The following is a 23266-nucleotide window of genomic DNA, read 5'->3' on the forward strand; positions in this document are numbered from 1 at the left end:
GAAATACTGGGCTATAAGGAAGTACAGCAGGAGGGAGAGATGCAGGGTGTTGAGGGAATCTGAGAATCTGGGGTCCAGGCCTCTCCTTTTTCCTGCACAGTGGCCTCAGGCTGGGAATGCTGCCATCATCCAGGGAGGGCGATGAAAACAGCTTTTACTTTTTACTTTCTTTTCTTTTTTTTTTCTTCCTCTTTTTAAAAAATTTTTTTAAAAATTTATTCCCTTTTGTTGTACTTGTTTTTATTGCTGTAGTTATTGTTGTTATTGATGTCATTGTTGTTGGATAGGAGAGGAATGGAGAGAGGAGGGGAAGACAGAGAAGGGGAGAGAAAGATACACACCTGCAGACCTGCTTCACCGCTTATGAAGCAACCCCCCTGAAGGTGGGAAGTTGGGAGCTTGAGCCGAGATCCTTACGCTGGTCCTTGCATTTTGCGCCACCTGCACTTAACCCGCTGCACTACTGCCTGACTCCCTACTTTTTACTTTTCACTTCACCATTTCTTAAGTGAATCCCTTGCAGATGGAGAGCAGGGGCTCAAACCTAGGTACTTGAGCTTGGTAATATGTGGGCTTAAATGGTGGGCACCACCTAGCCCCCTTAAATCTTTTTGCTTTTAATATTTATTTGTATTTGATAGGACATAGAGAAATTTAGAGAAAAGGAGAATAGAGAGGGAGAGACAGAGAGACACCTGCAGCACTGCTTCACCACTCATGTAGCTTCCCCCCTGCAGGTGGGGACTAAGGTTTGAACCCTGATCCTTGTGCAAGGTAACGGATACTCAAGCAAGTGCACCATTGCCTGTGCCCTAAAAAAACCTCATGTGTTTCCTTTTAACACCTTTACAGATTAGTTTTCTATATACTGAAGCTTACTGTTTTAACTTTTTTTTTTTAATTTCAGGTAGGAGTACACAGATTGTAGATACCACAGTATCTTTCCACCATTGATTGAATTTGCCCTAATGCTGTGTATGGTGCTCCCGTGTGGTGCCAGGGACTTGAACCTGGGTCCTTGCACATGTATATTGTGTTCTCTGCTGAGCCCTTCTCCTCCTCCTCCTCCTTATCTTTTTTAATGAATCAGTAGCAAAAAGAAAACTACTAACAAATCTTAGCTTTTTATGAGTACACCAGGCCACCAGATGGCCCCAATTATGCAGGGGTTGTATGCCAGCTTTCCTTTGTGTGCCCTCATTGAACAGTCTTCTCTCACATAGCCTTCTGCATTTAAATACTCTACAAAGAAAGGGTGAGTGTCAAGATTAGGCTTAACAACTAGCTGGGATTTGGAATTTGAATTGGGGTGGGGGAGAATAGGAGGGCTTTAGCTTGTGGCCATGTATGGAACTGAGGACAGCTGCAACCTGAAGGCTGCGGAGTGGCACCTGGATGTAGAGGGTGATGGGGGTGGGGGAATGATGGAGGTGGAGGGACCCAGAGAGCAATCTGGTCCTCTTTGCTGGTTTGCTTAGAGCAACATCATCCCTATTGTCTAGCCTATAGAAACAAGGTTTATTAGTGCCTTTTTGGGTCATAAGATAATGTATTTGGCTCCAGATGATGGGAAAACCTTTGAAAAGCAAAGAATGTCTTTCTAGTTCCAGTTAGTGGATTTTTTTTTTTTTTTATGACTTTAGTTCTTCAATACTTAACAGATCATTTCAAAGTTCTTTTGGGAATAATCAGGGAAGTGTTTCCCACCTCACCCTGTTCCTTTTCATAGTAGAAGCAAAAATCAGTTTAACATTTGAAAAAAACCAAAGTCCCTAGAATCCTGTGCCAAATAAGAACTTTTTTTTTTTCACTAACACTTCATTAAACCAAAACCTAACAAAACAAACATTTATTTGGGCTAACTGTGGCTCAGACCACACTTAATCCAGTCATTTTTGTAGACTGGATTCTAAATATAGATCCTTCTTGGTCTAGGATAGCAGATTCATTTCATCTCATGTCAAGTTTGTGTGATTGTATGGTGGTTGTAGTGAAAGGGATTCTGGGATTGCTTCTTGACTGCAGAGTGAAAAAAAATTAATTGGTGATGTCAACCATGAGCAAGGGGCTTGGGAATTATTGGGTTTCTCTATGATTCTTCATCTGGCTCCACTCACCTGAAAAGTTTTTGGAAGCTTGGACTGTCTACACATGAGGATTCTAAACTCAGTTGTTCTCTGAAATCTCAGATGAGCATTTTGTTAAAGAGTGCCCAGGTGATCTCTCATGCAGCCACTGGTCTGGTCCTTAAACAATTTCCCTGAAGAATTCTGTAAGACTGAATTCTGTAAGAATCCTGTAAGACTTCTTGTCTTACAATTTTGGTAAGACAAGAAGTATTCAGCTCAACACATGTTAAGTTTGAAATAATAGCAAGATATTCAAGTAGGAAAGGGAGAACCAGTCAAAAGTTGGGGGTTGGACCAGGGAATTTTTCTGTCAGCATAGAAGTACTAGTAGAAGCCCAAGAATGAGTTGCTGGACTTTTCAAGAGGAGATAATATTCAGGAAAGTCCTGAGCTCAAGGCATGCCCAGTCTGCTGGAAGTTGCTTCTGTACAACTGAAATGACTGAGCAGTTGTAGCTGGACCTCCAGAGGGGTAAGAACCAGGGAGGAGTGTCCCATCTCTCACTATCTATATCCCTTCTGCCTCCCCTTCATTTTTCTTACTTCCTCTGCTTGTTGTCTCTGTGATAAGATGAAACATGGCCACAAACAGCTCCTAAAGTTTTATCTTTCACTGCAGCCTTCCAGAGAGGCTGCCTTGCTGCTTGGCCCCAGTTCCAAAATCTCCAGAGAGGGAGCTGTGCTGACCCAGCTTGGGACAGCTGTGGCATTGCGGAGAGCGGGGAAGAGTCTTGCAGAGTGGTTACTGGTGGGAAGGGGAAGGCCAGCTCTGAAAGCAGAAGTGCTCCAGACAGAACAGAGGGTCTGCTCTCCTCTCCTCTCTCAGGAGACAAGAGACCGGCCTTCCCAACAGTCACTAGGTGGTTCAGGGACCCATGCAAACCCCAATTCCAGAGACTGGGTGATAAGAACAACCCAGGAAAGGCTGTTGCAGCTGACGCTTAAGCCATGTTCAAGTAAAACAAAGTTCTTGAAAGGAAGTTACTGACTTTCTAGTGAGTACCTGGATAGTCTTCAGAAGTCTATGAGTTCCCAGAAATTGTGTTTAAAAAAAAAAAAGGAGGAGGAGGAAAGGAAGAAAAAAGTAATATTTTCATGTTCAGTTATATTTTCTGGCAAGATAGCAAATTGCTTTTTTAAAGTGGAGTGCAATAGTTAAATGAGGTAGGAGCCAAATTCCAGGAGTTAAGAAGTAGATATTGAGGAAGTAAAGGTAGGGACCCCTCATCCTCCTTTCTTGAAAATCTGCCTGAGCTTACTTCTGACTGTCTTTGGATCACTTTCTACACAGCATGTTGACCCAAGCAACCCTAAGCAAGTGGGTGTTGACTTTTAGTTCAGTGACTCATAGTAGATAGTATTTGTTCATCTGGAAATTAATCATAAATTCTTTTAGTGGTTTTAATGTTGACTCTATATTTATGTCACATCTCAACAACAGCCCTAGGCAGGTAACGTCACTTCCATTCTGCTGTGTTTGTGGATTGCCAGAGTTTCTTATGTTGATAGGGACCCTTCAGACTCCTTCCTTCCTGTTAAATGTTTAGAAATAAAGTTTTAGCAGTTTCCTTAGGAAGAAAGTGTATTGTTTCTTTTTTATTATTATTATTTCAGGGAGCCAAGTGGTGACACACCTGGTTGAGCACACATGTTATAATACACAAGGACCTGGATTCAAGCCGCTGGCCCCACCTGCAGGGGGAAAGCTTTACAAGTGGTGAAGCAGTGCTGCAGGTGTCTCTGTTCTCCCCCACCTTCTCGATTTCTGGTTGTCTCTAGCCAATAAGATAAAAATTTTTTTCAATTGTTTTATTAGAGTAATATTAACTTACAAGGCAGTTGTTGTGACCTGGGCACAATAAAATAGCTAATAACCAAACCAGATAAAGAGCCCACAAAACTAAAAAACAACACATAATAACCCCATTTAAAAAATGGGGAGAGGACATAGAATTTTTACCAAAGATAATATCCAGATAACCAATAAACAAAAAAGTGCACAGAGTTGCTGATTTCTCAGAGAAATCCAAATAAAGACAACAGTGAAATATCACTTCACACCTGTGAGAATGTCATATATCAGAAAGAACAGAAACAACAAGTGCTGGCAAGGATGTTGGGGAGAAAGAAACTCTCATGCATTGTATTAACTCTTAGAGCTACGAACTGCAAGGCTCAACCAGGTTCAGAGGTTCAGAGAATCTTCAGGGCTTTGTCTGGTTTTCCTGCAAATGCTGATTTTCATTTTTAGGCCCTTGTCAAGTGTAAGGAATGTAGTGTAGCAACCCTGGTCTGCAGCCTTATCACTCCTGAGTTAACTACCACGAAAAGCAGTTTCTCTGCCTACGCTCACTTTCTCAGTCTCAGAAGGCCTTGCTAATTGGCATATGGCTTGACTACATGTGCATAACTTGCTTCACTGGACCTTTCCAGTGAGTTCTATTTCTAACCAGGCAACTTAACTGGCCATTCATGTGGCCACTGTGACTGAGAGTCCCCCAGGGGACTCTGGGAGAAGTTAAGGCAGTATTATCACTGAATGAAGGAGAATTCCCCAGAATTGATGGCTAAGAGTCAGGGTTTTTACTGTGATGCCCACAGAGACTTCATTGTCAGCCAGAAAGCCCATAAGTATTTGGAGTCCTTACAAAGAGAGAACCTCCTGGGGACAGTGCTCTAGAAGTTCAGAACCCTGAGGGAGGGTCTTGATTTTCAATTTGGCTCCAGAGAGCCACTGAAGGCTACCATAGAAAATAATCAAGGGGGTCGGGTGGTAGCACAGCAGGTTAAGCACACATGGCGCAAAGCACAAGGACCAGTGTAAGGATCCCTGTTCAAGCCCCCGGCTCCCACCTGCAGGGGGGCGGGGGGGGAGTGGTCGCTTCACAAGCAGTGAAGCAGATCTGCAGGTGTCTATCTTTTTCTCACCCTCTCTGTCTTTCCCTCCTCTCTCTGTTCTATTCAGCAACCACAACAACAATAATAATAACCACAACAATGATAAAACAAGGGCAACAAAAGGGGAAAAAATGGCCTCCAGGAGCAGTGGATTCATAGTGTAGGCACCAAGCCCCAGCAATAACCCTGGAGGCAAAAAAAGAAAAGAATAGAATAGAAAAGAAAAGAAAAGAATCAAATGAAGCAAGCCTCTATCCATTCCTCATGCCTCTGAAACAGGCTTATAGAACTAACTTGGCAATTTGCTCTGAATTTTTTTTAAGCTTGGGAGGAGTTTGCAGTTGAATTGGGTGGTGGGGTGTTTTCTGATTTAATGACATGTTCCTGAGAGATTGCTGTGTGGTGGGCAGTGTGAAGGTATAAACATGGTTTTGAGATGTGCACTGGCTCTGGGGAGAGGCTGGACACACAAAGAGCCACAGACCAGTCAGGGGAAAGGCTTACAGTCCCGCTGAATTGTGTCTGGAATGAGTCCCCCCACCCCCAGCCTGTTCTCTCTAATCACAGTTCTCCTTGCCTGCCAAGTGCATTCTGGACTCGGTGTCTCCATTTGCCTTGCTGAGCCCACATGGACAGCCTCCCCCGCACCCTGTTTCAGTTCCTTCTATCTCCTGTCAAGGTCACTGCTAGTTCCATCTCTGCAAGGTCTTCTCAGCCCCCAGCCTGCCCCAGTTCTCAGGGTGACAGGAGCTTTAGTGTATACCTGGGCGACCTACCTTTAATCTCCGAGTTATAAAAAGGGGAGTGGGGGGCCATCTATGCTTGACTCACAAAGTTTTGGGAGGATCAGTTGAGACAAGGGTCATGAGGTTCCATTACTATAAGGAAAGGGTTTTCTTCCCCTGCACCATTTTAATGGAAAGAATGGTTTCAGCCTGAGTAGAATGACATTTTGTCCTGATTTATTGGACTAAACCCACACTGAAACGCATAGTGAAAATCATAAAATTCTCTGTACTTGCCCTGCTGGAAGGCATCAGATGCACTGTGGCACAGATTCGATTATTCGAATCTGATGAATAGCTGCAATTTTCTGGCCCTGTAAGCTGTGGTGGAGCTGCTTCATTATTGATGAGGCTGGTGTCCACATCGGACGCCTCTGCAAACCTAGGAACACCTGGCGGGGGAGGTTGTCTTCTACTCCCAACAGCATGACTGCTGAGGAAACTTGAAACTTGTTCCCCAGGAGGTGAGATTTCCCCAGATGTGTAAAGGTGGGGCTGTAGAGTTTGGAGTCTGCTGTGTGTCTGACCTGCATTTGAGGAGAAATTAAAAATCAGTCACTCATCATGACTTATTCTTGCCAACTAAATTTTTGGAGCCACTAATCTGTGTGGCTAGGGTCCCAGCATGTGAATCACATGTATAATAGCCACCTCTGCTTCCCTGAGTTTGGCCTGTCACCAAGTCTTACTGAGGCTCACTGCTCTCCCCTGACAAAACAGGGTCACAGTGACTGCCTCCTTGGGAGGATGGGAGGCTCAGTGTGTGGATATTTATGAAGCACCCACAAGCACATTTCTATTGGGTGTGTGCTCTTTTTCATCACCCTGTGGTGCCCAGCACAGAGCTTGCTCATGCTGGGTGCCAACAGATAGGTGGAGGATGTGTGCATGGGAGCAGATGCTGGGAGAGGCTGCTAGTGGCCCAGGTGACAGAGCATGGGCTACCTGAGGGGCCGTGCTGGGGGACAGGGCCAGGGCTGAGGTGTAGGCCATGCTGAGGCTCTTGGCATTTGTCTTAGAGGAGGAGGGAACCAGCAATACATACACTCTCTCCCCCTCCCTCCTTTTCTCTCTCTCTCTCTCTCTCTCTCTCTCACACACACACACACACACACACACACACAATCAAGTTATTGAGGAAATGTTAATTTACATTGTTGTTGCCACAAGGATGCAGTTTCATATCTCTCTCCATGTCACCATACCTCACCCTCCACCCAACTGTCATCTTTCTCTAACATAGGGCTCTGTGTCCATATCCTCTTGGGACATTCCCACCTACCTTGCTCTTCTGTGTCTTCAGATCTCCAGCCCCATTGTTAAGACAGGAAACAGACATGGTTGGAATTATTGCTCTAGGAGAAAAGACTGAAAATAATGTGGCAAGTAATACAGAAAACCTTGAGGCAACTGACCCTTGTGTGGAACAGGGGTAGATGGACTGGTGTTGTAGTGTGTGTCCAGAGAGGACTGGGAGGGGCAGAGCCCCAGGGTAGGAGAGGGGCCAGGATGGGGATAGATTGGATATGGGGGCATGAGGGTGTGATGAGAACTCAGAAATGACTCGGAGGATTTTAGCCTGGATGACTGTGTGTGTAACAAAGCCAAAAACTGAGCTGGAGTAGAGAGGAGGAGGTCTGGGGTGAGGAGGAGACATATAATACATTCAGATGACTTGATGACTATACTATGTACACAAGCCCACAGAGAGCTGTTTTCAACTGTAAAAAATAAAGCATGACTTAAGCCTAACCCACTTTCCTGACTCCTCTAGGAACTTTAGTCACAAACTAAAGTTCTGAATGACCCATAGACAGATAGAATCCAGAACAAGCTGTGTTGTCATTCCATGGAGGCTGCTAAACAGAGAAAGTAGACTTCTTAGTTAACTCAGATTCTCCCAAAGCCCCATGGTTCATAGGAAACCTGGGAAAGAAATACTGAATGGCCCTTGAGATTCAGCTTCGAGTCCTGACTGAGACCTCAGGAATGTCATATAGTCTCTTTGAGTGGCTTTTTATTTATGCATAAAATAGGGCTCTTTGTACCACTTTGTAAGACAGAAATATGTCCAGGCCATGTAACACATAGCGTGACATATTGTAAATAGTAAATATTATCAGCTGCTGCTTCTATTTGTGGTTGCTATATCCTGTTGTTGTGCTGAATAAAGAGATAACTGCCTACAGCTCAACCATGATTCCCTGTTCGGGCGCCATTATGTCGGACTAGCGTCGCGAGCGGAGACAGACGACCAGGGACTCATGGTTGAGCTGTAGGCAGTATATCTTTATTCATGCAGGACGCAGTACAATCTAAGCCGAGCTAGACTAAAACTACTATTCTGTCCTTATATATACTGGCCAAGTAGGGTGGAAACAGGATATGACATAGAGAGGGTGGAGCGAAAAGTGACTGGCGCAAATCAGGGTGTACTACGAGAGGGGGCGGAGCAGAAACACATCATGAACCAGTGGGGATTAAACCAATGCCCTGCAGTGGTTATGTAAATAGAATACAGTGGTTATGTAAATTGAATACAGTGTTAAGCAGGGGGTATTAAACCAATGAAACAGAAGGGCTTTTTAGAAGCAGAATTAGAAGCATACCAACAATATCCAGCCATACTTTTGGGCTTGTCAGGGGCTGGGCAGTAGTGCAGTGGGCTAAGCACACATGGTGCAAAGTGCAAGGACAGGCACAAGGATCCCAGCTCTAGCCCCCAGCTCCCCACCTGCAGGGGAGTCACTTCACAAGCAGTGAAGCAGGTCTGCAAGTGTCTTTTTCTCCCCCTCTCTGTCTTCCCCTCCTCTCTTGATTTCTCTCTGTCCTATCCAACAACAAGAGTAGCAACAATGACAACAACATTAATAGCACAACAACAAAATTGGGGAAAAAAATGGCCTCCAGGAGCAGTGGATTTGTAATGCAGGCACCTAGCCCCGGCGATACCCTGGAGGCAAAAAAAAAAATGTGCTTGTAATACATAAAATCTTTTTTAAAGTAACAATAAAACTTGCTTATTTCCTGTGCCTGGGGAAGAAGTGAGACCTAGTGTTTTTGTTTGTTTTAATGGCAAAAAAGTTCATTTTGAATAGTGTACTGTTTTGCCTTGTGTGCAATCCAAGTTCAAACCTGGCCTCTACTGCAGTGAAGGAAGTTTCAGTGTTGTGGTCGCTCTCTGTCTCTGCCTTCTCTGTCTCTGTCTAGAGGAGAAGGGGGTGGGGGAGAGGGTAAACTAATGTACTATTCTGCTCTAATAGGCGGTGCTGGTTAGTGAACCTGGCTCCTCATATATGCATATCTTGTGCTCTACCAACTGGACTACTTTCCCAGCTGTAAGACCTAGTCTTAAATGTTATATATTCATGAAACAAGAGTGAAGTTTCCATGGTTATGGGAAGTCTTGCTCATTCATTCATTCATTTATTCGAATGTCAGCAGCAATTGAGGCCATCCTAAGGAGCCACAGGCTTGTAGGGGAGACCAGCCTGAAAACACATCAGGATGGTAAAATAATAGTGTCATTATTATTGAAAATAATAACAATAGTGGTTTTGTAAAGTTCTTGGGCATCTAGAGGGAATGTACCCTCTACAGGCAGAGGAGCAGAGAGGACTAGACTGAGCAGGAGTGTGTTCTGGAGCTGGGCCAGAATATGGGAAAAGGTTTGCTAGGTGGCCAAGGATATGGGTACTCCTTGATGGAAGTGACCTGAGAAACCCTGGGGCCTCACCCAGCAGGTGTGGAGAAGAGCCCAGGGGAGGGTGGAGAGGTGACTTCCTTAGGTGCCATCCTAGGTATGGAATGTGAAAGTGTGGATGATAAAAGCCAAGGTTTAAGGTGTGGATGCAGTGGTCTGTGCTTTGGAGCAATTCCTTCAGCAAGTACAAGAGAAATGGGGTGCAGAGGGGAGGAAGGAAGTCAATCAGCAATGAGGGAACTGAAGTATGGGGTTTTCCAGAGAGAAAGTGTGAGGCAGAATCAAGAGACACCCAGGATGCTGAACTAACAGAACTTAGTGACCATTGAAAGGTGGGCAAGTGGGGGTAACTAGAGTCTCTGGTTCTCTGCTTTGCTGGTGGGGAGGAGGGAAACAGTTTCATTCTAGGACATGAGTTGGGCCTGGTGGGGAAATGCCTGAGAGGAGGGTCTGTGGAGTGAGGACAGCAGTGGAATGGCAGCTGAGTGTCAGCCTCTCTGTGGACTTCAAAAATATGTATTTCATGATAGAGAGATACAGAGATAAAGATAAGAGAGAGACCAGAGCACTGATCAGCTCTGGCTTGTGGAGCTGCTGGGAATTGAGCCTGGGACCTCAGAGCCTGAGGCATGAGTCTTTTGCAGAACCATTATGCTGCATCTCTGTGGATTCTGAATGGAGAACCACCTAGCTAGGAGCACATAGGGGATCCACTTCCCTGTGGGCTAGGGAAAGCTGCCTGTGCATTTGTCTAGCCAGGGCCTGTTCATCCAGAGCACTCAGGAACCAACTGTTTTCACTGGCCTTGCAGGTAGTGACTGACTGTGAAAGGGATGTCTTCCATCTCCCAGAGTCTCTGAAGATGGTGTCCCTAGTGGCTTTGCCTTGGCTCTGCAGTCCTCTGCTGTGTGCACTTGACACACTGGATCCTCCAAATTTTGTTTTGGTTGGACTAACTTTATTCTTTTCATTTCTTCTTTCCTTTTTGCCCACTTATATAAACAACCACAGCACATGGGGACAGGCTGGAGCAGTCCAGGCAGAGAAGCAGCTGGCCTCTCAGTATCTCAGAAAGATCAGCTCTGGGTGCTTGGGATCAGGTGGGCCTTTCCATGTGGTGTCTCAGATGCCAGGCTGCGGGCTGGAGAGGAGATGATGATAAGAAAGAGCTAACAGACCTCTGGACTGAGTCTCTGTGGCACCACCCCTCCTAGCTGTGGCCCCTCCTCTTCTGTCCAGGGGCCTTGCATGCTCAACAGGGAAAGTCAGAAAGTAAAGCCAGCGGGAAACTGGAAGTTGGACGGGTAAACATGGAGAAGTCTTTCTCTTCCAGAAAACTGCTCCTTCCATGTAGCCTTAGTATACCTTTTATTTGCACATTAAAAAAATTACTGATGTCATAGCAAGTTAAGCACACATGGCGTGAAGCACAAGGACCGACATGAGGATTCCAGTTTGAGTTCCCGGCTCCCCACCTGTGGTGTGGGGAGGGGTCGCTTCACAAGCAGTGAAGCAGATCTGCAGGTGTCTTATCTTTCTCTCCCGCTTTCTATCTTCCCCTCCTCTCTCAGTTTTTCTCTGTCCTGTCCAACAATAATGACAGTAATAGCAACAATAACAATAATAACAACATGGGCAACAAAATTGGGGAAAAAAGGCCTCCAGGAACAGTGGATTTGTAGTGCAAGCACCGAGTCCTAGCGATGACCCTGGAGACAAATGATAATAATAATAATAATAGTTTTTTTAAATTACTGATTTATTTTAATGAGAGAGAGAATGAGAGCCCTCACCAGAGGGCCCATCTCTTCCACAAGGGGATTCAGGGTCATTGCCACTGGACGTTTAAAGTTTTCAAGAAACACTTAAGGATCTCCATTAAATGAGAGTTCTCCTATTTGGCTTCAGTTCTTAAAAAAATCAGCACTAATGGCTGGGTGAAGACCACCTGAGGGCCAGAATAAGCCAGGGACTGTGGTTGGTGTCTTCCAGGCTAGACAGGCCTTGCTGACAGTCTGTCTGAGCTGACACACTGATTTATCACCTGAGGAGGAAAAGTGTACCCTTCCTAGGACTGAGTTTGCCCCATGAGCCTCTTTGGCTGGGGCCAGCTGAGTCCTTTTCTAGGAGTCCATTTTCTTATCAGTACAATGAAGTCTAGGGTTCAGTCAGTGCTATTTGATACACATCCCCATCCCCCCCACACACTTTCATAGCAAAATCTGTGTTTAAACCAATTTTTTTTTTTAGTTACCACCAGAGTTATCACTGGGGCTTGGTGCTAGCACTATGAATACTGCTCCTGACAGCCACCCCACCCCCCATTTTATTTGATAGAACAAAGAAACTGAGAGTGGAGGGCAAGATAGAGAGGGAGAGAGAAAGATAGATACCTACAGACCTGCTTCACCCCTATAGGTGGGGTCCTTGCATGTGGTAATGTGTGCACTTAACCAGGTTTACCACCACCTGGCCCCAGCTCAAACCAATGGGGAAGAAGCCACAGTGTCCATGATTGAGAACAACCAGAGCTGCCCCAGTCACAGGGAGAGTCTGGAATTCTCCCTGAGGCTGCCCTTTGCCTTCCCCCACAGAGTGTCTCTGCCAGGCTCTACAGAACAGTGTGGTAGCTGCCCCCACCTGCCAGCTGGTGCTCTGTACCCTCCCCCACGCCCACTCCCAACAAGCCCTGGTGCTCTGTGGTTTGCCTGGGAGAATTGCGGGGTAGAGGAGAGCACATTGTGGTGGGCCTGCGTCATATCTAGCTCCTCACCAAAGTGTGCTCAGACGCTGGCACAGAGTGACCAGCCAGCTCTGGGTGCTCCCACACCGACTGGGTGCTTCCCATGCTGTTTTGCCACCTGATATCAGCTCACCTAGGTGAGCATCAGCCTTTCCATGTCACAGGTGGATCAACCCAGACAGAAAAGGGAAGTGAGTGACTCACAAGGTTACTTGACTGGAACATGGAGGATCTAGATTCCACCCAGGCCTGTGAGGCGGCACAGGCTACTTCCTTATCTTAGGGCCCGTACCCCCACTCCCGATATTCCTCACTGAGACCTGCCCTCCTCCCAGAGGCAGTCCTGTATCCCTGTGAATCTGGATCCCGGTAATGATGGTCACTATCACTGTGTTTCTGTGGCATGTTTCATTTTTATAAAGTCCCTGTAGATAAGATCTTATTTAGCCAGTGTTGGGGTTTGGTTCAACTAAGCAGGACTCTTGTTTTTGTCACCCTGTAGGAAGGAGACCCCTCTGAGCCCAGAAGTGCTGAGGTGACAAGGAAGCCCAAGGCTACTGCCCCCTCTTCGAACAAGAGGCCCAAGAAGGAGACCAAGAAGAAGCGGTAGAAGAGGAAGCCTGCAAGGCCAGGTGGGCCTGGCGAGGGCCTTGGGGGGCAGCGCTCCTGGCACTCAGCAGCCTGTTCTCTTCCTCTGTCCACCAAGGTCTGGACAGTCTGGCCGCAGCTGGAGCTGACCTTTTCCTCCCTCCTCCTGCTGCCTCCATGGCAGTTTAAAGGGGGTGAAACACCCTGTGAGCAGAGACTGTCTTAGGTTTTTTCAGCAGTCAGATCAGCTCACAGAGTCCTGACTGAATCATTGTGTCCAGCCTTTAGTCACCCACCTTGTAGATTCACGCTACATGTCAGAATCATTATCCAGTACCGACAGACACTGCTCTCTCCAACTATGTGCATCGCTGAACCCCAGCTAGCCAGGCATCTTTGTCTCTGTGCAGATGGAGCCAGACCAGGCCTTCCCTAGTCATTGAGCTTAAAATGCCCTGGCCAAAGCCACAGTAGAAGTCCCACTAGTGCAGTAGCCAAGTCCGAAAAATGCCTCGCCTGAGAACCAGCCAAAAACCTGGTTCCCCTCTGGCATATGGAAGGGGTTTGACTGAATGAGCTCATACTTCTTGGGCCCAAACTTCCTGAGCCTTCCAAATAAGATGCTAGTCAATCTGAGAACAGCCTCCTGTCAACCACATTATATTCAAGGTGTGTCTTTTACCTTCATCTGTACCCCCCTCCAACTCCCACGCTTTCACTCCTTGACCAGTGAGAAAAGTTATTTGGTATCTGGAGAAATAAATGTCAATAAATGACCTGCATGCCGAGCCTCCTGTGTCTTGTCTCCTGTGTGATGCTGAGGTGAGGGGGACCTGGGTGCCTGCTTTAGGGCTGAGGGAAGGGCTCCCCCCCAGAGAAGTGGGACTGTGCAACCCGATTGGATTGTGGCCCTGCAAACAGAGCCATGGACAAGTTTTCAGGAAGGTCCAGCTAGTGGCTTCGTGAAGCCCTTAGTTACTGGAAACACTTGTGAACATTGTATGTGTTAGAGTTTCCATTGGCCTCAGGCCCCACTCATTCTCCAGGTTCCGTTGCCCCCAGGAAGATACTACTTCCTGTCTTCAAAGGGCTTGGGAAAAAACAGGCCTCGTGTGGTGTGGGGCCACACAGTCCTGTCAGTCAGGTGCCCCAAATCAGCTACCAACGAAAGGCCTCCACCTGCGGAAACTTGGATCTGCTGCCAGATACTTTCCCAAACATCGCAACTGCTGTGGAGGAACTTAAGGGAGGAGGGTGTACCAGCTCCATCTCTCGAGAGATGGCTGGGAAACTGAAGTTAGCACTGAGAGCCTTTTCCTAGTTCTTTGGCAAGTATTTAGTGAGTGCAATAGTCTCAGTGCTGTGAGGGGCCCTGCCAGACAGTGGAGGGTATGGCAAGAGCTCTGGGGCGGGCCAGATGGTGGCATACCCAGTTGAGCACATGTTACCTTGCACAAGGGCCTGGGTTGGAGCCCCTGGCGCCCACCTGCAGCGGTGGGGGCTGGGGCTTCATGCGCGGTGAAGTAGTTCTGCTGGTCTCTCACTCTTGCTCTCAGTCTCTCTCCCTCCTTGTCTGTCTATCTCCTCTCAATTATCTGTCCTATCAAATAAAATTGGGTGGGAGATGGGGGAAAGGCCACTGGGAGTGGTAAATTTGTAGTGCCAGCATTTAACACCAGCAATAATCCTCATGGGGAAAACAAAACAAACAAAAAAACTGCTTGACACCTTAGGGTAAGAGTTTTTACTGCACTAAGGGCCCAACTTGGTCAGACACTAGCATGAGAAAGGGCTTCTGCTGAACATTTCTGTTCAGACATTTACTTAGCGTTTCTTAGTTACTTCACCATGCTATAAAATGCTACAGTTGTGTTGTTTTAAGACACTAAGTGTAGTAATTTGTTAGAGCAGCACTAGTAAGTGAACACACCTTAATTCCCTCAGGTTACTACTGGAGAAAGCCTTCTCTAATTGTTTAATTAAAAATGGCAATCTTGGGCCAGTGAAATAGCTAATTAAATAGTGTGTTACTTTGCCATGTGTGAGATCCTGGTTCAAGCCTAGCCCCCAGCATATCAAAGGAACTTTGGTGCTATAGTCTTTTTCACTCCTTTTCTCTCTGCCTCTTTATCTTTAAAAAAAAAAAAAGTTATCTTGGGAGCTGGGCGGTAGTGCAGCGGGTTAAGTGCACGTGGCACGAAGCGCAACCACCAGCCTAAGGATCCCGATTCGAGCCCCCGGCTCCCCACCTGCAGGGAAGTCGCTTCACAAGCAGTGAAGCAGGTCTGCAGGTGTCTATCTTTCTCTCCCCCTCTCTGTCTTCCCTTCCTCTCTCCATTTCTCTCTGTCCTAACAACGACAACATCAATGACTACAATGATAAATACAACAACAACAAAACAAAAAGGACAAGGGCAACAAAAGGGAAAATAAATAAATCTAAAAAATAATTAAATAATAATAAAAAGTTATCTTAAATTTTATAGATGAGGGGCTGGGTGGTGGCGCACCTGGTTGAGTGTACATGTTACAGTGCTCAAGGATCCGGCTTCGAACCTCTGGTCCCCACCTGCAAGGGGAAAGCTTTGCAAGTGGTGAAGCAGGGCTGCAGGTGTCTGTCTCTCTTCCTATCACCTCCTTCCCTCTCAATTTCTGGCTGTCTATCCAATAACTAAATAAAGATTTAAAAAAAATTTAAATCTGATTTAATTAAAAACATTTTTTATACATGAGATTATTCCATATTCATTCTTTCTGGCTTACCTCATTTTTAAATTTATTCATAAAATGGAAACACTGACAAGAATATAGAATAAGAGGGGTACAAGTCCTACCACCAGAGCTCTGTATCCCATTCCCTTCCCTGATAGCTTTCCTATATATTTTTTCATATTTTATTTATGTTCCCTTTTGTTGCCCTTATTGTTTTTTGTTGTTGTAGTTATTATTGTTATTGATGTTGTTGTTGTTGGATAGGACAGAGAGAAATGGAGAGGGGAGGGGAAGACAGAGAGGGGAAAGAATAACAGACACCTGCAGACCTGCTTCACTGCTTGTGAAGTGACCCCCCCTGCAGGTGGGGAGCCAGGGGCTCGAACCAGGATCCTTACGCCGGTCCTTTCCTTGCGCTTTACGCCACATGCACTTAACCCACTGTGCTACCGCCCAACTCCCAGCTTTCCTATTCTTTAACCCATGGGACCCAGCACCACCATGGGGTACAGAAGGTGGAAGGTCTGTCTGCCTTATGTAATTGCTTCCCGTTGACATGGGTGTTGACAGGTTGAGCCATACTCCCAGCCTGTCTCTCTCTTTCCCTAGTGGGGCAGGGCTGTGAGGAAGCAGAGCTCCAGGATACAGTGGTGGGGTCATCTGCTCAAGGAAGTCCAGTTGGCATCATGGTAGCATCTGGAACCTGTTAGCTGAAAAAGAGTTAACATATAAAGCCATACAAATTGTTGACTAATCATGAACCTAAAGGCTGGAATATTGCAGATGTAGATTTGGGGTCTCTGTTTTGGAAATAGCTAGTAGGTCTATTTTGGATATATTCCAAAGGGCCCGTGACTTTATTAGTTTTTGCTTGAGCCTGACATCTGATATGCAGGTGGACCCCAGTTACTGTCTTGGGAGATGATGTCATGGCTGGGAAAAGGGCCAGAAAGCTGTATCAGGGAAGAAAGTAGCTACCTAATATGGGAAAGGGGTATAAATATTGTTGACTGTAAACCCCATTGATTTGATCTGCTCTGGGGACCATATTCAGCTTAGGAGCCTATGTGACCTCAGCATCCCTGTAGATCTGAGCTTGCGTTCTGTGGTTATCAGTAGGAACGTTCCAAGCTTCCGCAATATCAGGACCCATCTTCCTCAGGTGTAGCACAGAGTATGTTGTCTAGCCTCCCTTCGGATGATGGAACACACTCTCTACCACTGTTGATCCAAGTTGAGGGCAAGGTCCTATGGGGGTCCATAAAGGGGTCTGTTTTGTTCCTGATATAGATGACCGGTAACGATGGAGAGAAGGATTTATTCGAGATCTAGGCCCATCACCCTCCACCCAGAGATTTTTACTTTGGTGCCCTACTCCAAACTCAATCAGATCCTGCTTTGAATTTCCCTTTCTGTGTAGTCCTGGGATTCCCACACAAACACAATGAGCCTAGACCTCGAATAGATCCCTCTCCCCATTATCATCTCCATCAGGAACAACATAATGGACCCCTTTGGGGGTCCCCATAGGACCTTTCCCTCAGTGTGGATCAACAATGGTTGGATACTCAAAGGGGGGTTGGATACTCTATCTACTACCTGAAGAAGATGGGTCCTGAGTGGTGCTCTGGTACTGCTCTCATAAAAAAAAATAAACTCAGTTGCCAAATAATTTGGTTATAGCAATAACTGTTGCCTTCTTAAACCCTAAGACAGCAGGAACCTTCTACTTCCTTTATAAAGCCCAAATTTCCCCCAGTCCTGGAACTTTTAGGGTGGGGCTCACTTTCCAGCATGCTTCTCTCAATTCATAACAAATGATACTGTATCTGCTGATCCGAACCTATTCAATGCAATGAATACCACCTCGACACGCTTCCCTTTGGAATGTGTCCAAAGACGTCAGGCCTGGAATGTCAACCCTTCAGCCTTGTTACTCAGGTGAGACCTTTCCTTTCTCATAGGACTCCTTAATTCCATTTCAGGTAGTCCACTTGCTAACAAAGCCTCAAAATCTAGATATAGACCAGGTCCCATGAGATAGGGCAGATGTTCACATGTTTCCATAAATTAGGGCAAAATATATACCTTAAAGCAAAAGTGCACAATAGTCTGCAGTGAGTCAATAAATGAAGCAAGCAAGTAGAAAGACCTAAAAGATACCTTAAAGTACCTAATGAAAGTTCCTACTTAAATCTAGAGACCATCCTTACCTACTTCTCATTACACTTCCCTCAGTCACTCCAAAAGTAACCTTATCAAAGTAAGGACTATAAAAGCTGAATAAGGACAAGAGACTGGTATACTTTAATGATGACTCTTTAGTCTCTATCAGGCCACCCCATCAGTTGGGACCCTAGTAGGAGAGTCCTGGTTTACCTCATTTAACACTATTCCTTCATCACTTTTAATAGTTAAGTACTATTCCATGGTGTATATATACCATACTTTTATTTATTTATTTTTTTTACATTTTCCCCCTTTATTGGGGGATTAATGTTTTACAATCACCAGTAAAAACAACAGTTTGTACATGCATAGCATTTCTCAGTTTTCCACATAACAATACAACCCCCACTAAGTCCTCTGCCGTCCTTTTCCAGGACCTGCACTCTCCCCCCACCCACCCCAGAGTCTTTTACTTGGGTGCAATACACCAACTCCAGTCCAAGTTCTGCTTAGTGTTTTCTCTTCTGATCTAGTTTTCAAATTCTGCCCGTGAATGAGATCATCCCATATTCATCCTTCTGTTTCTGACTTATTTCACTCAACATGATTTCTTCAAGCTCCATCCAAGATGGGCTGAAAATAGTGAAGTCACCATTTTAAATAGCTGAGTAGTATTCCATTGTGTATATAGACCACAACTTGCTCAATCACTCATCAGTTGTTGGACACCTGGGTTACTTCCTTAAGGAACAAGAACAGAAAGGGGAATACAAAGTCAAACTTGGACTGGTTTGATTCACTGCAAAGAAGCAAAGGATTCTGAGGAAGCATGGGTGGGAGAGAAGTGGGGAAGGTCCTGGTGCATGATGATGGAGAAGGACCTAAGCTGGAGGTGACAGTGTTTTGCAGACACCTATCATGGTGAGATGGGGAATTACATCCATGTGCCAACAACTGTACTGTAAACCACTAACCCCCACCCCCACCTTCCACCCCTCCCCCCAAAGTGGTAATTAGGGCTAGGCAGTGGCACATCAAGTAGAATACACATTACCATGTGCAAGGACCCAGGTTCAAGCCTCTGTCCCCACCTGCAGAGGGAAACTTCAAGAGTGTAAAGTAGTATTGTGGTGTCCCTTTCTCCCTCTCTATCTCTCCCTCCCCTCTCAATTTCTCTCTTGTCTCTAAATTTATGTATTTTTAAAAAAATGAAAAAGAAATGACCATCAAAGTGGTGGACTCATACTGCAGATATTGAGCCCAAGCAATAAACCTGGTGGAAATTTTTTTAAAAATTAAGAAAAAGTGATGTTGGGCTGGGGGATTACATTAGTCATGCAAAGATGTTCATACCTAAGGCTCTGTGGTCCCAGGTTCAATGCTCTGAGTAGTGTTCTGGTTTAAAGAAAATGAAAGAAAAGATAATAGAGAAGAAAGTAATGTTTCCTCAGAATTTCCAATCCTTTACCCCTTGTTTATTTCTTTAACACATACCCATCCCAACATACTTTATATTCTACTTACTTTGTTTCTCATCTTATACCCCAATTAGAATGTGAATTTGGGCCACCTGGAAGAGTCCACACATCTTGCATGTGCAGGGACCTGAATTTTTAAAAAATTTTTTATTTATACAAAGGAAACATTGACAAAACCATAGGATAAGAGGGGTACAACTGGGAGTCGGGCTGTAGTACAGCGGGCTAAGCGCAGGTGGTGGCAAACGCTAGAAGAAGCGCAGGTGGCGCAAAGCACAAAGACTGGCATAAGGATCCCGGTTCGAACCCCGGCTCCCCACCTGCAGGGGAGTCGCTTCACAGGCGGTGAAGCAGGTCTGCAGGTGTCTATCTTTCTCTCCTCCTCTCTGTCTTCCCCTCCCTCTCTCCATTTCTCTCTGTCCTATCCAACAACAACAACAACAATAATAACTACAACAATAAAATAACAAGGGCAACAAAAGGGAAAAAATAAATAAATATAAAAAAATTTAAAAAAAAAAAGAGGGGTACAACTTCGTGCAATTCCCACCACCAGACCTCTATCCCATCCCCTCCCCTGATAGCTTTCCTATTCTTTAACCCTCTGGGTATATATGGGCCCAAGGTCATTGTGGGATGCAGAAGGTGGAAGATCTGGCTTCTGTAATTGCTTCCCCGCTGAACACGGGCGTTGACAGGTTGATCCATACTCCCAGCCTGTCTCTCTCTTTCCCTAGTGGGGAAGGGCTCCGGGGAAGCAGAGCTCCAAGGCACATTGGTGGGGTTGTCTGTCCAGGGAAGTCTGGTCACAACCTGCTAGCATCAGGGAACCTGGTAGCTGAAAAGAGAGTTAACATACAAAGCCAAACAAATTGTTGAACAATCATGGACCTAACAGCTGGAATAGTGCAGATGAAGTGTTGGGGTGAGAGACCTGAATTTGAGCCTGGGCACCACATGGGAGTACCATGGATGACACCAGGGGGAAGCTCCACAAAAGCTGTAGCAGCGCTGTGGTGTCTTTCCCTGCCTCTCCCTCTCATCATCTAAAATAAAAAGGATAGAGAAAAATAATAATGTGAGTTTAGTGGCAGTGGTGGTAGGGTGGATCAGAAGTAGATCACATATCTTATATGCAAGAGACACTGGGTTCAATCTATGTTACCACATAAAATAGCAGTGGTGCTGACCTCTCTCTTTTCCCTTTCTCCATATCTAGGGATTCACTGCTCCAGACTGATTTTTTTTTTTTTCCAGATAGAAACAGAGTGATGGGGGTAGAATGCTGGTAGGAAGATACTGTAGCATAGAAGCTTTGGGATTGGGCTAGAACCTGAGTTATGCATCTGGCAAAGCAGCACACTTTCCAAATGACTATCCAATTTTACCAACCTATGACCATTTTCAATTAAAAAGAAAGAAGAGGAACTCCAAGAAGGGATTTTTACAGTTTCTTGCTTATAGTGTAGTCATCTGGGCTAGAAGAGTACTTTGTACATAGTAGGTGCTCAGTAAATATCTGTGGCATGAATGGTAGTAGGAAAAGGTAGTCTGCCCTGATAATACACTTAGGAGGGGGCCAGGCAGTGATGAATCTGCCTATGAACTCATTACAGTATGTAAGGACCCAGGTTGGACCCCTGGCCCCCGCCTGTAGGGGGAAAACTTCATGAGTGGTGAAGAGGGTTGCAGGAGTCTCTCTGTTCCTCTCCTTCTTTATCCCCCCTCCCCTCTCAGTTTTTCTGTCTCTACCCAATAACGAATAAAAAATTATTTAAAAAATAAATAAATTAGAATTTAAAAATTAAAAATAATAATACACTCAGGCGTATGCATGGCATGTGCTTAGGCCCTTTACATTATATGATTTTCATTCTGTCCTCACAGAACTTTATGAGGTTTGGTGATGTTATGGTCCCTTGATGACAGAAGGGACATGGAAGTGCCTGGATCTGAACTTTGGCTGTCAGATTCCTCTGTTCACTCTCACAGTCATGCTGTTGCTTCCTTCTTTTATGCCCTGGAACTCTTGAAAGGGTTTCTCTGATGGAGAAAAGATTAGGCCTATGTGCTGGGCCTTCACTACCCAAAGGACTAAATCACTAATGGTAAATGTATTTATCAGGCAGGAGAGACAGCATAATAGTGATACAAAAAGAATTTCATGCCTTAGGCTCCAAGGTCCCAGGATGAATCCCCTATACCACCATAAACCAGAGCCAGGCAGTGTTCTATGCTCTGGTGTCTATCTGCCTCTCTCTTTCTCTCTCTCTCCCCTCTCTCTCTCTCTCTCTCTCTCTCTCTCTCTCCCCCCCCCTCTCTCTCTCTCTCAACTAAAACAAATAAAATATATCTTTAAAAAGAATGTTTATCAGTGAAGAAGAGGCTCTGGGCTGAAGTGTTGTTTTTTTTTTAATCTTACTGAAGTAAAATTCACATAACATAAAATTAACTGTTTAAAATGTATAATTTAGTGGCATTTAATACACTCACAGTTGTATAACCACCTCCTCCACCTAATTCCTAACAGTTTTGTCATCCCAAAAGAAAACCCCATACCAATTACACAGTTTCTCCTCATTCCCTCCCCCCAGTTCCTGGCCATCACCAATCTGCTCTGTCTATAGGCAGGGGCTTGCTCATTGTGGATGTTTCATGTGAGTGGAATCATCCACGACAAACCTTTTTTTTTTTTTAATAGGACAGAGAGAAATTGAGTGAGAAGGGGGAGATAGAGACACAGAATCACCTGCAGGACTGCTTCACTACTAGTGGGCCAGGGGCTTGAACCCAGAGCTGTGCATCTGGTAAAATGTGCACTCTACCAGGTGTGCCACCACCCAGCCCTTAAGACAAGTCCTTTTATGGCTGGCTTCTTTCACTTAGCATGATGTTTCTGGATTCCATCCATGCTAAAGAATGTATCAGCACAGCATTTCCTTATTGACTGGTTAATATTCAGCTATATATTCAGATATATTATGCTCTGCTGTAGTAATGTACACATATGTATACAAGACTTTTTGAGAAGGCAATCTGGTGAATGAAATTTTAGAGTAAGGTAGCTACATTTTGAATCTGAAGTCCATGGGGAGGTAGCTGAGTGGTGTTAGGTAAGGGTGTTCATGTCTGATTTTCAGACAACCTTGCTGGAAAAATGAGACCCTATGAATATATATATATATATATATATATATATATATATATATATATATATTGCCTGAAGTACAGCAGATAGTCTATAAATGGTAACAGTGGAAACAATTATTCATTCAATTCATTCAAGGACAATTTTATCATTGGTGGCACAAAGGGAAACATCTTGGACCCTCAAGTGTGAGATCCTAGCTCTATCTCCAGCATTGTATGTTCCAGAGTAATGCTCTGGTTTTCTCTTATAAATAGATAAATAAATAAATAATTTAAAAAATATTCTGAATTGAGTCCAGAAATAGCTTATCCACTGTAGTGCACACTTTATCATGTGTGCAGAACCAGGTTTGAGCCCCTGAAAGGGGAAGCTTCATGAGCAGTGGGGCAGTGCTACAGTGTCCCTCCTCTTTGTTTTTCTCTCTCCTCCTCTACCTGAGATTGAAAGAGGGGAAAAAAAAAAGAATACAGTTTTCCAGGATCAGCGGCAGGCATATAGCCCTGCAAAACCCCAGTAGTGAAAGGAAGGAAAGGAAGGAAGGAAGGAAGGAAGGAAGGAAGGAAGGAAGGAAGGAAGGAAGGAAGGAAGGAAGAAGGGAGGGAAGGAAGACCTAAAATATTCTGATGGGAGTTGGTCGGTAGCACAGCAGGTTAAGCACACATGGTGCAAAGCGCCAACCTGCAGGGGAGTCGCTTCACAAGTGGTGAAGCAGGTCTGCAGGTGTCTGTCTTTCTCTCCCCCTCTCTGTCTTCCCCTCCTCTCTCCAGTTCTCTGTCCTATGTAACAACGACATCAATAACAACAATAATAATAACTTACAATAGCAATAAAAAAACAAGGGCAACAATAGGGAAAATAAATAAATAAAATTTAAAAATTAATTAATAAAATAAAATATTCTGACACTAAAT

General features: G+C 45.0%; 1 protein-coding gene across 4 annotated transcripts in view; it reads left to right on the forward strand.

The window, feature by feature from the left end:
• MANBAL (mannosidase beta like) overlaps positions 1 to 13633 on the forward strand; it is a 40821-nt gene extending 27188 nt beyond the window's left edge. For all 4 annotated transcript variants that reach the window (XM_007518443.3, XM_016186127.2, XM_060189649.1 and 1 more), the window contains one exon: positions 12760 to 13633. In XM_007518443.3, the coding sequence (XP_007518505.1) occupies positions 12760 to 12867 (108 nt within the window). In that variant the 3' untranslated portion in view covers positions 12868 to 13633. The remainder of the gene's footprint in view (positions 1 to 12759) is intronic.
• Positions 13634 to 23266: the final 9633 nt, after the last annotated feature.

The sequence above is a fragment of the Erinaceus europaeus genome, chromosome 1 (genome assembly GCF_950295315.1).
Source record: "Erinaceus europaeus chromosome 1, mEriEur2.1, whole genome shotgun sequence".
NCBI lineage: Eukaryota > Metazoa > Chordata > Mammalia > Eulipotyphla > Erinaceidae > Erinaceus > Erinaceus europaeus.